Here is a 22,380-nt window from a genome sequence, read left to right on the forward strand (position 1 = left end):
TTTTGATCTCATAATTTCCTATTTTTATCTCATCATTTCCAATTTGTATCTCTTAATTTCCATTTTTTATCTCATATATTCCACTTTTATCTCATACTTTTCACTTTTATCTCATACTTTCCACTTTTTATCTCATCATTTCCACTTTTATCTCATCATTTCCACTTTTTATCTCATTTTGAATCTCATCATTTTGACTTTCTTACCTCATAATTTCAACTTTTCATCTAAAAATTACAAATGTTTATCTCATAATTTTGACTTTCTTACCTCATAATTTAAACTTTTCATCTAAAAATTACAAATTTGTATCTCATAATTTTGACTTTCTTATGTCATAATTACAATGTTTTTGTCATAATTGCTGAATGATTTTTTTTATCCCATAATTACGACTTTCTATCTCAAATTTTTCTTTCACAATTACGACTTTTTGGCTCATAATTTTGACTTTATCTCATAACTGTGACTTTTTCATCTCATAATTGCGACTTTTCATCTCATAATTAGGACTTATTATTTAATAATTAGGACTTTTTATTTCACAATGTAATTTTTATCTCATAATTTCAACCTTTTTATCTCATAATTAAACATTTTTATCTCATAATTTCCACATTTTATCTCAACATTTCCAATGACTTTTTATTTCACAATGTAAAGTTTTTATCTCATAATTAAACAATTTTATCTCATAATTTTCACATTATCTCATAATTACTACTTTTTTTTATCTCATAATTATGATTTTTTATTTGATATTTTCGGCTTTCTTTTACCATAGTTATACCTTTTTATCTCATAATTTCAACTTTCGAATCTCATTGTGACTATTTCGGGGTTTCATTATCTTGTTTTGTGATGGAAAAAGGTCTTCCAGAGGAACCCGCAATATTTGGGATTATTTTGCAGTGATCTTCCATAACAAAGTAGAGGGGCTAAATCACCAGTGCATGGGATCCTGGTTTGTAGATTTTATTCCACAAAACGATTCACAGTTTTGTTGCACGCAATATTTGATGAGAATAATTGACACGCTGACTTTGTCAAATAAATTGGAGTTTATGGACGTTGTTGGATGTTCGATGACAAAAAGTCGGCCACCTGTTGTAGCAACTTAATCAACTCCTTTGTCCTAAAGCCTGCATGGAGCCCCGTCATATTAACATCATTTGCACTTTAATCTTCATCTCATTTGGTTTCTTTGAAGCATTCCCTTGTTCTTACGGCTCATCACTTTGTTTGCAAAAGGATTTATTTGTCATTTTCAAAGGCTTAATGTCTTCCAATCAGCTTTTTTATGTCATTTTTTAAAAATGTTTTCTTCTTTAGCCCCTTTGTTCCTCCAACTCCTTGAACTACTCAGGTATATTTCAAAATAAAGTCCTGTCCGCCTGAAGGGACACATATGTATATCTCTATGCGGGGGTGGGTTGTTGTACTTTGGACAACGTTTTTATCTGGCAGATAAATTCTGTCAAGTTTGCACCCACAGCAACATTTCTATAACTGAAGCTGCTGACGGTACAAAACTATTAAACAGGTCATTACTTACTCTATGGACTGTGCATTCAATTTAAGCAACACAAATTACCATTTTTACAGGACATATTTCAGTATACAAGAATTGTAAAAATCTTTTTTCTTCATTTTTATATATATATATATAAAAAAAAGTTTTTATATTAATATAAAAAAGCCAAAAGCGATGAAGTTGTCAGGTTGTGTAAATGGTAAATAAAAAGAGAACACAACAAATCCTTTTCAACTTATATTCAATTGAATAGACTGCAAAGACAAGATATTTCATGTTCACACTGAGAAACTTTGTTATTTTTTTGCAAATATTAGCTCTCGACTCAATTGACAAAATCTTTTCGACGAGGAAAAGAGGTTCTGGGGAGCCTGATGTCCGTGAGAGATTCCTGGGAGAAATGGAGAATCATGTACCTCTCAGTCCTTTCCATCGAGGACGTGGACGACATCTACCTATTTGGAACCGTGATCGCGGGGCACCTGCTGATTGGGCTGGGCATTGCTCTGGTGTATCGTCAAATTCGTAAGACGATGGCAGCCAGTCAAGGAGCCCAAAGGCTGTTCGTCGCAATGGAAGGTTTGGGCCGGGCTGTGGGATCACAGACTGGGGCGATTTCTGAACTGAATCGCAAGATGGATCACATCATGGAAAAGCTGGTTGAAAGGGAAACATTTGATCAAGAAAGTTTGATCATATTACGCCTATACTGGCTCACCTGCACTGGCTTCCTGTGCACTTAAAGGCCTACTGAAATGATTTTTATTTATTTAAACGGGAATAGCAGATCCATTCTATGTGTCATACTTGATCATTTCGCAATATTGCCATATTTTTGCTGAAAGGATTTAGTTGAGAAAATCGACGATAAACTTCGCAACTTTTGCTCGCTGATAAAAAAAAGCCTTGCCCCTACCGGAAGTATAGCGTGACGTCACAAGACTAAGGATTCCTCACAATTCCCCGTTGTTTACAATGGAGCGAGGACGTGGACGACATCTACCTATTTGGAACCGTGATCGCGGGGCACCTGCTGATTGGGGTGGGCATTGCTCTGGTGTATCGTCAAATTCGTAAGACGATGGCAGCCAGTCAAGGAGCCCAAAGGCTGTTCGTCGCAATGGAAGGTTTGGGCCGGGCTGTGGGATCACAGACTGGGGCGATTTCTGAACTGAATCGCAAGATGGATCACATCATGGAAAAGCTGGTTGAAAGGGAAACATTTGATCAAGAAAGTTTGATCATATTACGCCTATACTGGCTCACCTGCACTGGCTTCCTGTGCACTTAAAGGCCTACTGAAATGATTTTTATTTATTTAAACGGGAATAGCAGATCCATTCTATGTGTCATACTTGATCATTTCGCAATATTGCCATATTTTTGCTGAAAGGATTTAGTTGAGAAAATCGACGATAAACTTCGCAACTTTTGCTCGCTGATAAAAAAAAGCCTTGCCCCTACCGGAAGTATAGCGTGACGTCACAAGACTAAGGATTCCTCACAATTCCCCGTTGTTTACAATGGAGCGAGGACGTGGACGACATCTACCTATTTGGAACCGTGATCGCGGGGCACCTGCTGATTGGGGTGGGCATTGCTCTGGTGTATCGTCAAATTCGTAAGACGATGGCAGCCACTCAAGGAGCCCAAAGGCTGTTCGTCGCAATGGAAGGTTTGGGCCGGGCTGTGGGATCACAGACTGGGGCGATTTCTGAACTGAATCGCGAGATGGATCACATCATGGAAAAGCTGGTTGAAAGGGAAACATTTGATCAAGAAAGTTTGATCATATTACGCCTATACTGGCTCACCTGCACTGGCTTCCTGTGCACTTAAGATGTGACTTTAAGGTTTTACTACTTACGTATAAAATACTACACGGTCTAGCTCCATCCTATCTTGCCGACTGTATTGTACCATATGTCCCGGCAAGAAATCTGCGTTCAAAGAACTCCGGCTTATTAGTGAGTCCCAGAGCCCAAAAAAAGTCTGCGCGCTATAGAACGTTTTCTATTGGGGCTCCAATACTATGGAATGCCCTCCCGGTAAAAGTTGGAGATGCTACCTCAGTAGAAGCATTTAAGTCCCATCTTAAAACTCATTTGTATACTCTAGCCTTTAAATAGACCCCCCTTTTTAGACCAGTTGATCTGCCGTTTCTTTTATTTCTCCTCTGCCCCCCTCTCTCTTGTGGAGGGGGGGGGGGGGGGGGACACAGGTCCGGTGGCCATGGATGAAGTGCTGGCTGTCCAGAGTCGGGACCCGGGGTGGACCGCTTGCCTGTGCATCGGTTGGGGACATCTCTGCACTGCTGACCCGTCTCCGCTCGGGATGGTCTCCTGCTGGCCCCACTATGGACTGGACTCTCACTATTATGTTAGATCCACTATGGACTGGACTTTCACTAGTATGTTAGATCCACTATGGACTGGACTTTCACAATATTATGTCAGACCCACTCGACATCCATTGCTTTCGGTCTCCCCTAGAGGTGGGGGTGGGGGGCAAGGTTTCTCATAGTCATTCACATCGACGTCCCACTGGGGTGAGTTTTCCTCGACCTTAAGTGGGCTCTGTACCGAGGATGTTGTTGTAGCTTGTGCAGCCCTTTGAGAAACTTGTGATTTAGGGCTATATAAATAAACATTGATTGATTGATTGAAAAATTGGATATGAGAGCCAGCATGGACGAACAGAACAGACAAGCCATTGTAATGTCTTTTTGCGAAAAAACAAAAATCCTAATCTACGATTTGACTCCCTCGAATGGTCTTGACGCTGCAACAACGGGCAGGCTGTTCTAAAAACATCCCCCCCGAGGACTCCTCAATGATGGACGCTTTTGACCTCCCTCCCTCCTCAACGACACCTGGAGTCAAACTTTTGCTTGCATGCAGAACGGCCCCAGGCCTATGGACACTACATCAACACACCCAAGACAATGGGCATATACACACACACACACTCTCCCCCACCCCACACCTTCACCACCGCTTGATTCCCCTTCGGGGTGATAGACGGCTGGCAGCGCTTCATAGCAGCAGTCGACCTCCAGGGTTCCAACTCCCCCACCCTCTGTTGCGAGTTGTCGTGATTAAATGTAACATGTTGATGTGTGCATGGTATGGCGCTTTTTTCCCACTCCGGACTAGCCCCCCTTAAGAGCCCAGTCTAGATCTTCTTCCCCAGCGTTTTACCTTTTTCCCACCTTTTACGGGGCGCCTCGTGGCGACCCATCAGCGTTCCTGTTTTGTTACCCTGCACACTGTTTGTTTGTCTAATCTTGAACAGGTTTGTGCTGAAAACACAGTTTCGTTGTACTTGAGCAATGACAATAAAGTCCTATCGTATCCTTATCAACAACACCCAGAAACGCTTCGCTGGGCCCCAGCTTATCTAAGCGACTGATACAAAGTGGAAAAGTCTTCTGATGAGTCCACATTTCAAATTGTTTTTGGAAACTGTGGACGTTGTGTCCTCCGGACCAAAGAGGTAAAGAACCATCCAGACGGTTCTAGGCGCAAAGTTAACCTAGTTGTTAGAGTGTCCGCCCTGAGATTGGTAGGTTGTGAGTTCAAACCCCGACCGAGTCATACTAAAGACTATAGAGGTAATGGTACCCATTACCTCCCTGCTTGGCACTCAGCATCAAGGGTTGGAGTTGGGGGTTAAATCACCAAAAATGATTCCCGGGCGCGGCCACCGCTGCTGCCCACTGCTCCCCTCACCTCCCAGGGGGATGGGTCAAATGCAGAGGACAAATTTCACCACACCGTGTGTGACAATCATTGGTACTTTAACTTTAACTTGTAACTTTAACCAAGGCATGGGTCACTTACACATCCGTGAAGGCACCATTAATGCTGAAAGGTACATAAAGCAACGTTATCATGGACGCCCCTGCTTATTTCAGCAAGACGATGCCATTTCTTCATTAGTATATTAAAAAAAAATAAAAAAATATATATATATATATATATATATATATATATATATATATATATATATATATATATATATATATATATATATATATATATATGTGTGTATTTCATACTAATATATATATATATATGAAATACAAAATATTACATTCAAAATATACATAATTCTTAAATAATGATATTCATTCAAATATGACTATGATTTTTTTCTATTCAACAATGAAGAATATTAAACATTTAAACCAGGGGTCCCCAAACTTTTTGACTCGGGGCCGCATTGGGTTAAAAAAAATTTGGCCGGGGGGCCGGGCTTTATATATATATATGTATATATATATATATATATATATATATATATATATATATATATATATATATATATATATATATATATATATATATATATATATATACTGTAAAAAAAATCATATTTTTATGGTTAATTTACTCTAAATTTCTAATGTAATTTATCTTTTTTTTTTTAAATAGTTTATAAAACTGTAGGATTGAAGAAATTATCTGTAAATAAACAATCCGCCTGTTATTTTAAGTAATATGCCAGTAATGACAAACTATATATATTTCTTTTTTTTTTTTTTTACAGAAAAATACCAAATTAATTATACATAGCATTTTCTGTTTTCTTAAATGACTTTCAAATTCATGTAATATTACGATATTTTTCCGTAAAACGTTTCATGAAAATTTCTGTAATTATAATGTTTTTGATCATTATTTGGTTTACAATGTTTTACTTTCATTTTATGGTTTTCGTTTGGCAGCCGTAACTGCCAGTAGATGACCGTTTTTTTTACAGAATTTTTTTTTACGGGTGTCTTTATATTCCAGTGAGTTCATCCGTTTTGTCATTGAACATCAATTAACATAAATGTTCATCAACATTTAACATTGTCATGTTATCCATGGGAAAATTCATTTTTAGACAATATGATTTGCCTGAGCGGCTAGGAGACACCGAGATTAACGAATGGTATAAAATGGATTAGAAAGGAAAGATAAAAAATAAAAAATTTAAAAAAAAAAAATTTAAAAAAAAATTAAAAAAATAAATAAAAAAATTAAAATTAAAATTTTTTTTTAAAAAATGTAAAAACTTTTTTTTAAATTTGGGACTTCCCGTGGGCCGAATTTTGGATGCTCGGGGGCCGGATCCGGCCCGTGGGCCATAGTTTGGGGACCCCTGATTTAAACCGTTACACAACGAAGAGAAAACCAGCATTAGGATAACTATTGGAGTGAAAGGACAAATAACCATCATTTATTATATATTCCTTGACTCGTATTATGTTTTAATTGAATTATCGCACACGCAAACACTATTTATTCACAATGTGCAAACAAATTAATAATTTTCAAATATCTTAATGCAGGGGTCACCAACGCGGTGCCCGCGGGCACCAGGTAGCCCGTAAGGACCAGATGAGTAGCCCGCTGGCCTGTTCTAAAAATAGCTCAAATAGCAGCACTTACCAGTGAGCTGACTCTATTTTTTAAATTGTATTTATTTACTAGCAAGCTGGTCTCGCTTTGCTCGACATTTTTAATTCTAAGAGAGACAAAACTCAAATAGAATTTGAAAATCCAAGAAAATATTTGAAAGACTTGGTCTTCACTTGTTTAAATAAATTCATTAATTTTTTTACTTTGCTTCTTATAACTTTCAGAAAGACAATTTTAGAGAAAAAATACAACCTTAAAAAATATTTTAGGATTTTTAAGCACATATACCTTTTTACCTTTTAAATTCCTTCCTCTTCTTTCCTGACAATTTAAATCAATGTTCAAGTAAATTTATTTTTTCTATTGTAAAGAATAATAAATAAATTTTAATTTAATTCTTCATTTTAGCTTCTGTTTTTTCGACGAAGAATATTTGTGAAATATTTCTTCAAACTTATTATGATTAAAATTCAAAAAAATTATTCTGGCAAATCTAGAAAATCTGTAGAATCAAATTTAAATCTTATTTCAAAGTCTTTTGAATTTCTTTTAAAATTTTTGTTCTGGAAAATCTAGAAGAAATAATGATTTGTCTTTGTTAGAAATATAGCTTGGTCCAATTTGTTATATATTCTAACAAAGTGTAGATTGGATTTTAACCTATTTAAAAAATGTCATCAAAATTCTAAAATTAATCTTAATCAAAATTACTAATGATGTTCCATAAATTCTTTTTTTAAATTTTTTCAAAAAGATTCGAATTAGCTAGTTTTTCTCTTCTTTTTTTCAGTTGAATTTTGAATTTTAAAGAGTCGAAATTGAAGATAAACTATGTTTCAAAATTAAATTTTCTTTTTTTTCGTGTTTTCTCCTCTTTTAAACCGTCCAATTAAGTGTAAATATCATTAATTATTAATAATGACATAGAGTTAAAGGTAAATTGAGCAAATTGGCTATTTCTGGCAATTAATTTAAGTGTGTATCAAACTGGTACCAAGAACTAGCTCTTGGTTTCAAAAAGGTTGGTGACCCCTGTCTTAATGCAAACAAAAAAGCCAAGTAAGAGACGATACAAACGGATAAAAAACAAAATACAAAAGCAACTTAAATTCCTCCAATAAAAATAATAATTTAAGGTTTTTTTCTATTTTTTACCATTTTCCAAGGTTTAATCAATTTTGTAAAACCATTAATCCAGTGATATCATTTTGGTTTCACTTTCAGAAATGGACTGTTTTATTAAATGTTTAGCTTGCCACATAATCATTTCTAGGTTGCTATCTTTCATGAATATGCCAAATGTAATATATTCTAGAACAAATAGAATTCTTTCTGCCAACCTCTCATCTCCTACCAAAATAAAAGCGCAGTATCAGGTTGCAAGTATAAATAATTCACGTGTTCTAATATTACATAAATAACTCTTGTCAACCATAATGTTACATTTTGTTTAAAAAAAACAATCCAATAATCATTTTTAATTGCATTTCCATAACTTCAGGAAGAATTTGATGCACAATTTTGTAGATTATTGTCGGATATAAAGTAGTCTTTTAAAAGTGACTTCCTGTTTACGTTACCGCCCCTCACAACCAGCCAATCACGGGCCTTCTTCTTCGTCTCCCTCGCGGTGATTGGCGCGCGGCATCCCAGCACTTCTCGCTGCCATTGGCTGATAAAACTAAACTTAAAATCGATACATTTTCCATTAAATATATTTGATAAAAATGTAAACACGAGCCGCCTTAATAATATTTTAATAAAAAAAAATACAATGTAAAATATAATATATATTTTAATTTTAAAAAACTAAAAGGATATCCGGTCACGTGCTCAGCCCGGATGTGTATTTACTACAACCGGAGGCTACGGAAAACTATCAACATTCTGTCGGGACGACGGTCATAAGATGTGAGTCACAAAGTCCTTTTTTTAACCGTTTTATAACATTTATAGCTCGACTTACTTCAACATGTTCGCACTTTAGCGCACTCGTGCCTTGTTTTATTCCACTTTTACGTGTTTCGTCGCGTGGAGAGCAAAGGTCCGTTTTTTTTAATACTGACAACCACGTGACTTGTTAGTAATAGTGATGACGTCATCAATATTTACTCTCTAAAGTGTCTGTCGTTGGATATCGATCACGATGCTTCAAGTGTATCGATACTGCACGATTCTCTGCACTTATTCGATACCGCGGTAAACATGTCCGAACTGAACCGCTTCTTTATTGAAAAGCAGTCAAAATGAAGTTTCCCCGGGGCTTGTGGTGGCGGATAATATGATATTAAATCATATTTTGATATAATTATAATAATAAAAACAGATCCAAGGCAGCGGCGTATTAAAATTGTACTCAGGAACAAACGTGTCCGCACCACTACACGCACACTACAAAAGAATACAACTATGTATGATTCCTGCTGCCAATACTCAAAGCTCCAATATTGGTATTGTATAGTATTATTACTTATAATACTAAAATTATGTATTTAAAACAATACATCATTTCTGTTTTTAGCATTTTTACGGGATGAAAAAAATATCAAAATGGCCTCCTGATTTTTCAGTGTGAAGAAAACGTTTGGACACCCGGTCGATATCGATAATTGTTTACATCGTATATGACCTATGTAAAATAAGGGGCCGGGGGGTAAAAAATGGGGCTGCTGTTGACAAATTAGCTTGAAAAAAAAGGTTAATGTTAGCGTAATCATATTTTAATGTTAGCATGCTAACAAAGAAGCAGTTAACTTTCATTTGAGCATATTTGCACAATTTCACCAAGTAAGGAAATCCATGATTTTTAGGTTTAAAAATATAAAAAACTGGCATAAAATGTTAGCATGTTAACATTATTATCATGTTGTCGTTAAATTTGCACGCTAATGTTAGCATAATCATATTTTATTGTTAGCCTATTTACATGATTTCACCAAGTAAGACAATCCATGATTTTTAGGTTTAAAAGTAAAAAAAAAATGCCATAAAACGTTAGCATGTTAACATTATTAGCATGTTGACGTTAAATTTGCACGTTAATGTTAGCATAATCATATTTTAACATTAGCATATTTACATGATTTCACCAAGTAAGGAAATCCATGATTTTTAGGTTTAAAAAAAACAAAAAACGTTAGCATGTTAACATTATTAGCATGTTGACGTTAAATTTGCACGCTAATGTTAGCGTAATCATATTTTAACGTTAGCATGCTAACAAAACACGCAGTTAGCATACTTACATGATTTCACCAAGTAAGGAGATCCATGATTTTTAGGTTTCAAAGTAAAACTAAAAAACTGCCATAAAACGTTAGCATGTTAACATTATTAGCATGTTGACGTTAAATTTGCACGCTAATGTTACCATAATGATATTTTAACTTTAGCATATTTACATGATTTAACCAAGTAATAATAAAATCCATGATTTTTAAGTTAAAAAAAAAAAAGTTAGCATTTTAACATTATTAGCTTGTTGTCGTTAAATTTGCACGCTAATGTTAGCGTAATCGTATTTTATCGTTAGCATGCTAACGAAGAAGCAGTTGGCAAACTTACATGATTTCACCAAGTAAGGAAATCCATGATTTTTAGGTTTAAAAATATAAAAAACTGGCATAAAATGTTAGCATGTTAACATTATTGTCATGTTGTCGTTAAATTTGCACGCTAATGTTAGCATAATCATATTTTATTGTTAGCATATTTACATGATTTCACCAAGTAAGGAAATCCATGATTATTAGGTCAAAAAACAAAAACTGGCATAAAACGTTAGCATTTTAAAATTATTAACATGTTGACGTTAAATTAACTTTAATTTTAGCATATTTACATGATTTCACCAAGTAAGGAAATCCATGATTTTTAGGTTTAAAAATAAAAAAAAAAGGCATAAAATGTTAGCATGTTAACATTATTATCATGTTGTCGTTAAATTTGCACGCTAATGTTAGCATAATCATATTGTAACATTAGCATATTTACATGATTTCACCGAGTAAGACAATCCATGATTTTTAGGTTTTAAAGTAAAAAAAAATGCCATAAAACGTTAGCATGTTAACATTATTAGCATGTTGACGTTAAATTTGCACGCTAATGTTAGCATAATCATATTTTAACATTAGCATATTTACATGATTTCACCAAGTAAGGAAATCCATGATTTTTAGGTTTAAAAAAACAAAAAACGTTAGCATGTTAACATTATTAGCATGTTGACGTTAAATTTGCACGCTAATGTTAGCATAATCATATTTTAACATTAGCATATTTACATGATTTCACCAAGTAAGGAAATCCATGATTTTTAGGTTCAAAAATAAAAAATAAAAACGGCATAAAATGTTAGCATGTTAACATTATTATCATGTTGTCGTTAAATTTGCATGCTGATGTTAGCATAATCATATTTTATTGTTAGCATATTTACATGATTTCACCAAGTAAGAAAATCCATGATTTTTAGGTTTAAAAGTTTAAAAAAAATGCCATAAAACGTTAGCATGTTAACATTATTAGCATGTTGACGTTAAATTTGCACGCTAATGTTAGCATAATCATACTTTAACATTAGCATATTTACATGATTTCACCAAGTAAGGAAATCCATGATTTTTAGGTTTAAAAAAAACAAAAAACGTTAGCATGTTAACATTATTAGCATGTTGACGTTAAATTTGCCCGTTAATGTTAGCGTAATAATATTTTAACGTTAGCATGCTAACAAAGAAGTAGTTAGCATACTTACATGATTTCACCAAGTAAGAAAATCCATGATTTTTAGGTTTAAAAGTTTTTTTAAAAATGCCATAAAACGTTAGCATTGTAACATTATTAGCATGTTGACGTTAAATTTGCACGCTAATGTTAGCATAATCATATTTTAACATTAGCATGTTTACATGATTTCACCAAGTAAGGAAATCCATGATTTTTAGGTTTAAAAAAAAAAAAAACGCTAGCATGTTAATAACATTATGAGCATGTTGTCGTTAAATTTGCCCGTTAATGTTAGCGTAATCATATTTTAATGTTAGCATGCTAACAAAGAAGTTGTTAGCATACTTACATGATTTCACCAAGTAAGGAAATCCATGAATTTTAGGTTTAAAAAAAACAAAACGTTAGCATGTTAACATTATTAGCATGTTGATGTTAAATTTGCCCGTTAATGTTAGCGTAATCATATTTTAACGTTAGCATGCTAACAAAGAAGTAGTTAGCATACTTACATGATTTCACCAAGTAAGAAAATCCATGATTTTTAAGTTTTAAAAGTTAAAAAAAAAAAGCCATAAAACGTTAGCATTGTAAGATTATTAGCATGTTGACGTTAAATTTGCACGCTAATGTTAGCATAATCATATTTTAACATTAACATATTTACATGATTTCACCAAGTAAGGAAATCCATGATTTTTAGGTTTAAAAAAAACAAAAAATGTTAGCATGTTAATAACATTATGAGCATGTTGACGTTAAATTTGCCCGTTAATGTTAGCGTAATCATATTTTAATGTTAGCATGCTAACAAAGAAGTTGTTAGCATACTTACATGATTTCACCAAGTAAGGAAATCCATGAATTTTAGGTTTAAAAAAAAACAAAACGTTAGCATGTTAACATTATTAGCATGTTGATGTTAAATTTGCCCGTTAATGTTAGCGTAATCATATTTTAACGTTAGCATGCTAACAAAGATGTAGTTAGCATACTTACATGATTTCACCAAGTAAGAAAATCCATGATTTTTAGGTTTAAAAGTAAAAAAAAAAAAATGCCATAAAACGTTAGCATGTTAACATTATTAGCATGTTGACGTTAAATTTGCACACTAATGTTAGCATAATCATATTTTAACATTAGCATATTTACATGATTTCACCAAGTAAGGAAATCCATGATTTTTAGGTTTAAAAAAAACAAAAAACGTTAGCATGTTAATAACATTATGAGCATGTTGATGTTAAATTTGCTCGTTAATGTTAGCGTAATCATATTTTAACGTTAGCATGCTAACAAAGAAGTAGTTAGCATACTTACATGATTTCACCAAGTAAGAAAATCCATGATTTTTAGGTTTAAAAGTAAAAAAAAAATGCCATAAAACGTTAGCATGTTAACATTATTAGCATGTTGACGTTAAATTTGCACGCTAATGTTAGCATAATCATATTTTAACATTAGCATATTTACATGATTTCACCAAGTAAGGAAATCCATGATTTTTAGGTTTAAAAAAAAACAAAAACGTTAGCATGTTAACATTATTAGCATGTTGAAGTTAAATTTGCACGCTAATGTTAGCGTAATCATATTTTAACATTAGCATGCTAACAAAACAAGCAGGTAGCATACTTACATGATTTCACCAAGTAAGGAAATCCATGAATTTTAAGTTTAAAAAAAACCAAAACGTTAGCATGTTAACATTATTAGCATGTTGATGTTAAATTTGCCCGTTAATGTTAGCGTAATAATATTTTAATGTTTGCATGCTAACAAAGAAGTAGTTAGCATACTTACATGATTTCACCAAGTAAGAAAATCCATGATTTTTAGGTTTAAAAGTAAAAAAAAAATGCCATAAAACGTTAGCATGTTAACATTATTAGCATGTTGACGTTAAATTTGCACGCTAATGTTACCATAATGATATTTTAACTTTAGCATATTTACATGATTTCACCAAGTAAGGAAATCCATGATTTTTAGGTTTAAAAAAAACAAAACGTTAGCATGTTAACATTATTAGCATGTTGACGTTACATTTGCACGCTAATGTTAGCGTTATCATATTTTAACGTTTGCATATTTACATGATTTCACCAAGTTAGGAAATTCATGATTTTTAGGTTTAAAAGTAAAAAAAAAAAACTGGCATAAAACGTTAGCATGTTAACGTTAAATTTGCACGCTAATATTGGCGTAATCATATTTTAACGTTAGCATGCTAATAAAGACGCAGTTAGCATACAAGTAAGGATACCCATGAGTTGTAGGGTTAAAAGTACACAATTGGCTGAAATGCTAACATAACATGTTGTGTTTTCTTGTGTGTGTTAGCTCCTCTGCTAACATGTTCTTGTGTGTGTTAGCTCCTCTGCTAACATGTTCTTGTGAGTGTTAGCTCCTCTGCTAACATGTTCTTGTGTGTGTTAGCTCCTCTGCTAACATGTTCTTGTGTGTGTTAGCTCCTCTGCTAACATGTTCTTGTGTGTGTTAGCTCCTCTGCTAACATGTTGTTGTGTGTGTTAGCTCCTCTGCTAACATGTTCTTGTGTGTGTTAGCTCCTCTGCTAACATGTTTGTGGAGACGCTGAAGGTGCTGGTGCTGTCCCTGTGGTACAACGTGGAGTCCTTCATCCACTGGTTCCTGCCCAGGAGGAGGAAGGACATATCGGGCGAGGTGGTTCTGATCACGGGGGCGGGACAAGGGATCGGTCGCCTCATGGCGCAGGAGTTTGCCGCCAGGAGCACGGTGGTGGTCTTGTGGGACATCAACCAGGACGGCATGAAGGAGACGGCGCAGTTAGCCAAGCAGAGTGGCGCTGTTAGCGTTCACCACTATCTCTGCGACTGCAGCGACAAGAGCGAAGTCTATCGAGTCGCAGACCAGGTGAGCTAACTTTTATGCTAACTTTTATGCTAACTTTTGTGAAAATGTACGGCACCCCTAAAGGGACATGGGGGGAAAAAAAATTGTATTATTTTTTTTAGACTTGTATCTCGTGCGCACGAGAAACTTTTTATAAAGATATAAAAAATAAAATAATTTTTTTTTAAAATAATTTTGTGCTTTTTTTTTTGCGCACGACATGTCTAAAAAAAAAAAAGTACAAAATTATAAAATGTTTTTACATTGTTTTATAACTTTATAAAAAGTTTCTCGTGTGCACGAGAAACTTTTTATAAAGTTATAAAAACTTTTTTTTTATTTTTTTTTAATAATTTTGTGCTTTTTTTTTGCGCACGACATGTCTAAAAAAAAAAAGTACAAAATTATAAAATGTTTTTACATTGTTTTATATTTTTATAAAAAAAAACAAAACATTTTTTTTTATAATTTTGTGCTTTTTTTTTTTAGACATGTATCTCGTGCGCACGACATACATGTCTAAAAAAAAAGTACAAAATTATAAAATGTTTTTACATTTTTTTATAAAATTATAAAAAAAATAATTTTTTAAAATAATTTTGTGCTTTTTCTTTTAGACATGTATCTCGTGCGCATGGCATACATGTCTAAAAAAAAAAAAAGTACAAAATTATAAAATGTTTTACATTTTTTTATAACTTTTTATAAAGTTATAAAAAAAAACATTTTTTTTTTTATAATTTTGTGCTTTTTTTTTTAGACATGTATCTCGTGCGCACGACATGTATGTCTAAAAAAAAAAGTACAAAATTAAATGTTTTTACATTTTTTTATAACTTTATAAAAAGTTTCTTGTGCGCACGAGAAACTTTTTATAAAGTTATAAACAAATTTTTTTTTGTTTTTATAATTTTGTGCTTTTTTTTTTTAGAAATGTATCTCGTGCGCACGACATACATGTCTAAAAAAAAAGTACAAAATTATAAAATGTTTTTACATTTTTTTTATAACTTTATAAAAAGTTTCTCGTGCGCACGAGAACGTTTTTATAAAGTTATAAAAAAATATATATATTTTTAAAATAATTTTGTGCTTTTTTTATTTAGACATGTATCTCGTGCGCACGACATGTCTAAAAAAAAAAGTACAAAATTATAAAATGTTTTTACATTTTTTTTATAACTTTATAAAAAGTTTCTCGTGCGCACGAGAACGTTTTTATAAAGTTATAAAAAAAAATTTTTTTTTTAAAAATAATTTTGTGCTTTTTTTTTTTTAGACATGTATCTCATGCGCACGACATATATGTCTAAAAAAAAAAGTACAAAATTATAAAATGTTTACATTTTTTATAACTTTATAAATAGTTTCTCGTGCGCACGAGATACATGGCTAAAAAATAAAAAAAAGTACAAAATTATGAAATGTTTTTACATTTTTTTTATAACTTCAAAATAAGTTTCTCGTGCGCACGAGAACGTTTTTATAAAGTTATAAAACAATTTTATTTTATTTTTTTATAATTTTGTGCTTTTTTTTTAGACATGTATCTCGTGCGCACGACATACATGTCTAAAAAAAAAAGTACAAAATTATAAATAGTTTTTTAAGATTTTTTTATAACTTTATAAATACATGGCTAAAAAAAAAAAAGTACAAAATTATAAAATGTTTTTACATTTTTTTTATAACTTTATAAAAAGTTTCTCGTGCGCACGAGAACGTTTTTATAAAGTTATACTTTTTTTTTTTTTTTTTTAAATAATTTTGTGCTTTTTTTTTAGACATGTATCTCGTGCGCACGACATATATGTCTAAAAAAAAAGTACAAAATTATAAAATGTTTTAAATTTTTTTTTATAAATTTATAAAAAGTTTCTAGTGCGCACGAGAAAGTTTTTATAAAGTTTAAAACAAAAACATTTTTTTTTATAATTTTGTGCCTTTTTTTTTTAGACGTGTATCTCGTGCGCACGACATACATGTCTAAAAAAAAAAAGTACAACATTATAAAATGTTTTTACTTTTTTTTTATAACTTTATAAAAAGTTTCTAGTGCGCACGAGAAAGTTTTTATGAAGTTTAAATTTTTTTTATTTTTTTTGTAATAATTTTGTGCTTTTTTTTTTTAGACGTGTATCTCATGCACACAACATACATGTCTAAAAAAAAAAAAGTACAAAATTATAAAATGTTTACATTTTTTTATAACTTTATAAGTAGTTTCTCGTGCGCACGAGATACATGGCTAAAAAATAAAAAAAAGTACAAAATTATAAAATGTTTTTACATTTTTTTTATAACTTTAAAAAAAGTTTCTCGTGCGCACGAGAAAGTTTTTATAAAGTTATAAAACAATTTTATTTATTTTTTTAATAATTTTGTGCTTTTTTTTTTAGACATGTATCTCGTGCGCACGACATACATGTCTAAAAAAAAAAAAGTACGAAATTATAAAATGTTTTTAAATTTTTTTATAACTTTATAAATACATGGCTAAAAAAAAAAGAGTACAAAATTATAAAATGTTTTTACATTTTTTTTATAACTTTATAAAAAGTTTCTTGTGCGCACGAGAACGTTTTTATAGTTATAAATTTTTTTTATTTTTTTTAAAATAATTTTGTGGTTTTTTTTTTAGACATGTATCTCGTGCGCACGACATATATGTCTAAAAAAAAAGTACAAAATTACAAAATGTTTTAAAAATTTTTTATAACTTTATAAAAAGTTTCTCGTGCGCACGAGAAACTTTTTATAAAGTTATAAAAAAAAAAAATATTTTTTTTTGTAATTTTGTGCTTTTTTTTTTTTTAGACATGTATCTCGTGCGCACGACATACATGTCTCAAAAAAAAAGTACAAAAGTATAAAATGTTTTTACATTTTTTTATAACTTTTTATAAAGTTATAAAAAAAACAACATTTTTTTTTAAATAATTTTGGGCTTTTTTTTTTTTAGACATATATCTCGTGCGCACGACATACAGTACATGTCTAAAAAAAATATATATATATATAAAAAATATTTTAAAAAAAAATTCCCCCGTGTCCCTTTAGGGGCTCCGTAAAAATGTTATTTTTAGTATTCAAATGATTTATTTTTACGCCATACTTACAAAATGGCACATAATCCATTCACATGTTAATGTTAGCATGTTAATGTTATTATTAATACAACATTTAGTATACATGCAAAATGACACATAATAGGTTAGCATGTTAATGTTAGCATGTTAATGTTAGCATTAATACAACATTTAGTATACTTGCAAAATGGCACATAATACGTTAGCATGGTAATGTTAGCATTAATACAACATTTAGTATACTTGCAAAATGGCACATAATACGTTAGCATGGTAATGTTAGCATTAATACAACATTTAGTATACTTGCAAAATGGCACATAATACATTAGCCTGTTATTGTTAGCATGTTAATGTTAGCATTAATACAACATTTAGTATACTTGCAAAATGGCACATAATACGTTAGCATGTCATTGTTAGCATTAATACAACATTTATTATACTTGCAAAATGGCACATAATACGTCAGCCTGTTAATGTTAGCATGTTAATGTTAGCATTAATACAACAAGTAGTATACTTGCAACATGGTGCCAAGTATCAAAATAATAATAATATATCATTATTATAATAGTAATTATAATATTAGAATTACAATATCTATATTATTATTATTTTATTATTATCATATTCATCCATCCATTTTCTACCGCTTATGTGAAACAAAATGAATATTATTATTATGACTTAATTATTTTATAAGAATTGATTTTTACAACATATTATTATTATAATCATAAATAATTATATGAATTAATAATATTATTTTTTAAATCGTATCATTAATAATACTAATAATAACTATTATCATAATGTGAAATACAATTAACACTATTCAATTTTATTATTTTTATAAAAATATTATGATTGTAATAAAATCATATTATTTTAATGTCAAATGATTTTAATAATAGTATTACTGTTATTATAATAATGATTATTATAATAGAACATATATAAAAATATTAATTATTACTTATTAGTAATAGTATTAACATATATTTCTAACATTATTTAACTATAACAATAATAATAATATTTCATTAGTATTATAATGATATCAATATATATTAGTTTTATTATTATTAATAATGTTGTGAAACAACTTAATTATTATTAGTAGTAGTATTTCATTTAAACAATTTTAATAACTATTAATATTATAATTTCATTATTAGTATTTAATTAATTATAATATTGTAATTATTATTTAGGTTATAATATTCTGATTCTGATTATAAAAAATGTATTATTATTATTTCAATTATTAATAACAACAACAATGATAATGCTCTATTATTAAACTCTTTTAATTATTATAATTGGTATTTCATTGTTGTTATTGTTTTTATTTGATCAATCTTTTATAACTATGATAATATATTGTGAAACGATTTTAGTATTATTAATATTATTACATTTATATTTTATTTTAGTAACAATAATATCATTTTCACTATTATTGTAAATTGTAACTATGTAAATAATAAGAATATTGTTATTAACAATGATGCAACTTCCACAGGTGAAGCGGGAGGTGGGCGATGTTAGCATCCTGGTGAACAACGCCGGCATCGTGACGGGAAAGAAGTTCATGGATGCTCCTGATTCGCTGATCGAGAAGACGATGGAGGTCAACACCATGGCACACTTCTGGGTCCGTCTTCTTGCTGCGCACGATTGTCATAGTTGTATCGTTATTGACATTTGCCATACCACTCTCAGACCTACAAGGCCTTCCTGCCCGCCATGATCGCTAACAACCACGGTCATCTGGTTAGCATCGCTAGCGCCGCAGGACTCGTAGGTTGCAACGGATTGGCAGGTACGTAAAATATTCCCGTTGCTTTAAAGACACGTTCAAAATTAGCTTAAAAAAAGTTTGCGTGCTAACGTTAGCGTTAAAAAATGCTAACGTTAGCATGGTAATAAAGGAGTAGTTAGCATACGTACATGATTTCACCAGGTGAGAAACTCCAGGATTTTTATGTTTAAGTCTATAAAATTAGCTAAAATGTTAGCATAAAACATTAGCATGCGAATAATGTAAAGAAACAGTTTAAACATATCAAATAAGCTAAAATATGATAATGCTGAAATGGCATGAAATAAACATTTTTTAGCATAAAACATTAGCATGCGTATAATGTCAACATGCTAACGTAAGAACAGTTTAAAAATATCAAATAAGCTAAAATAGGATAATACTGAAATGGCATGAAATAAAAAAATGTTAGCATAAAACATTAGCATGCAAATAATGTAAACATGCTAACATAAGAACAGTTTAAACATATCAAATAAGCTAAAATATGATCATGCTAAAATGGCATGAAATTTAAAAAAATGCTGCCGTAAAATGTAAGCATGCTAGCATTATTAGCATGCTAACGTTAGCATGTCAACATGGGCACTGTTAGCATACTTGGCGCCAAGTATCGAAAGCCATGATTTTTATGTTTCAACCTACACAATTAGCTGAAGTGCTAGCATAAAATATTAGCATGCTTACATTGGCATGCTAACATGGGAAAAGTTCATTTACTTGCAAAATGGCACCAACAAAAAAGGTTTGCATGCTAACGTTAGCGTATAATATGATAACGTTAGCATGGTAATAAAGGAGTAGTTAGCATACGTACATGATTTCACCAAGTGAGAAAATCCAGGATTTTTATGTTTAAGTCTATAAAATTAGCTAAATTTTTAGCATAAAACATTAGCATGTGAATAATGTAAACAGTTTAAACATATCAAATAAGCTAAAATATGATAATGCTGAAATGGCATGAAATAAAAAAATGTTAGCATAAAACATTAGCATGCGTATAATGTCAACATGCTAACGTAAGAACAGTTTAAAAATATCAAATAAGCTAAAATATGATAATACTGAAATGGCATGAAATAAAAAAATGTTAGCATAAAACATTAGCATGCAAATAATGTAAACATGCTAACATAAGAACAGTTTAAACATATCAAATAAGCTAAAATATGATCATGCTAAAATGGCATGGAATTTTAAAAAATGCTGGCGTAAAACGTTAGCATGCTAACATTAGCATGTCAACATGGGCACTGTTAGCGTACTTGGCGCCAAGTATCAAAAGCCAGGATTTTTAAGTTTAAACCTACACAATTAGCTGAAGTGCTAGCATAAAATATTAGCATGCTTACATTGGCATGCTAACATGGGAAAAGTTAATTTACTTGCAAAATGGCACCAACAAAAAAGGTTTGCATGCTAACGTTAGCGTAAAATATGATAACGTTAGCATGGTAATAAAGGAGTAGTTAGCATACGTACATGATTTCACCAGGTGAGAAAATTCAGGATTTTTAGGTTTAAATCTACAAATTTAGCTAAAATTTTAGCATAAAACATTAGCATGTGAATAATGTATACAAACAGTTTAAACATATCAAATAAGCTAAAATATGATAATGCTGAAATGGCATGAAATAAAAAAATGTTAGCATAAAACATTAGCATGCGTATAATGTCAACATGCTAACGTAAGAACAGTTTAAAAATATCAAATAAGCTAAAATATGATAATACTGAAATGGCATGAAATAAAAAATTGTTAGCATAAAACATTAGCATGCAAATAATGTAAACATGCTAACATAAGAACAGTTTAAACATATCAAATAAGCTAAAATATGATCATGCTAAAATGGCATGAAATTTTAAAAAATGCTGGCGTAAAACGTTAGCATGTTAACATTATTAGCATGCTAACGTTAGCATGTCAACATGGGCACTGTTAGCCTACTTGGCGCCAAGTATTGAAAGCCATGATTTTTAAGTTTAAACCTACACAATTAGCTGAAGTGCTAGCATAAAATATTAGCATGCTTACATTGGCATGCTAACATGGGAAAAGTTAATTTACTTGCAAAATGGCACCAACAAAAAAGGTTTGCATGCTAACGTTAGCGTAAAATATTATAACGTTAGCATGGTAATAAAGGAGTAGTTAGCATACGTACATGATTTCACCAGGTGAGAAACTCCAGGATTTTTATATTTAAGTCTATAAAATTTGCTAAAATGTTAGCACAAAACATTAGCATGCGAATAATGCAAACAGTTTAAACATATCAAATAAGCTAAAATATGATAATGCTGAAATGGCATGAAATAAAAAAATGTTAGCATAAAACATTAGCATGCGTATAATGTCAACATGATAACGTAAGAACAGTTTAAAAAGATCAAATAAGCTAAACTGTGATAATACTGAAATGGCATGAAATAAAAAAATGTTAGCATAAAACATTAGCATGTGTATAATGTCAACATGCTAACGTAAGAACAGTTTAAAAATATCAAATAAGCTAAAATATGATCATGCTAAAATGGCATGAAATTTAAAAAAAATGCTGGCGTAAAACGTTAGCATGCTAACATTATTACCATGCTAGCGTTTGCATGTTAATGTTAACATGGGCACTGTTAGCATACTTGGCGCTAGGTATCCGAAGCCATGATTTTTAAGTTCAAACCTACACAATTAGCTAAAATGCTAGCACATTAGCATTGGCGTGCTAACATGGGAAAAGTTAGTTTACTTGCAAAATGTCACCAACAAAACAGGTTAGCATGCTTATGAAGAAACAGGTACACAATTTCACCCAGTAAGGAAATCCATGATTTGTATTTTTAAACATATAAAACTCGCTAAAATGCTAGGATAAACACTACCGTTCTTATTTTAGCATGCTAATA

General features: G+C 31.3%; 1 protein-coding gene across 1 annotated transcript in view; it reads left to right on the top strand.

Annotated features, from left to right (window-relative positions):
- The first annotated feature begins 8,769 nt into the window (after window positions 1-8,769).
- Window positions 8,770-22,380, top strand: part of LOC133665343 (epidermal retinol dehydrogenase 2-like) — a 41,087-nt gene continuing 27,476 nt past the window's right edge. Inside the window, exons 1-4 of the mRNA XM_062070615.1 lie at window positions 8,770-8,853; window positions 14,244-14,571; window positions 19,168-19,299; window positions 19,368-19,467. Of these exons, the coding sequence (XP_061926599.1) occupies window positions 14,257-14,571; window positions 19,168-19,299; window positions 19,368-19,467 (547 nt within the window). The 5' untranslated portion in view covers window positions 8,770-8,853; window positions 14,244-14,256. The remainder of the gene's footprint in view (window positions 8,854-14,243; window positions 14,572-19,167; window positions 19,300-19,367; window positions 19,468-22,380) is intronic.

The sequence above is a fragment of the Entelurus aequoreus genome, linkage group LG14, assembly GCF_033978785.1.
Source record: "Entelurus aequoreus isolate RoL-2023_Sb linkage group LG14, RoL_Eaeq_v1.1, whole genome shotgun sequence".
Classification (NCBI taxonomy): Eukaryota; Metazoa; Chordata; class Actinopteri; order Syngnathiformes; family Syngnathidae; genus Entelurus; species Entelurus aequoreus.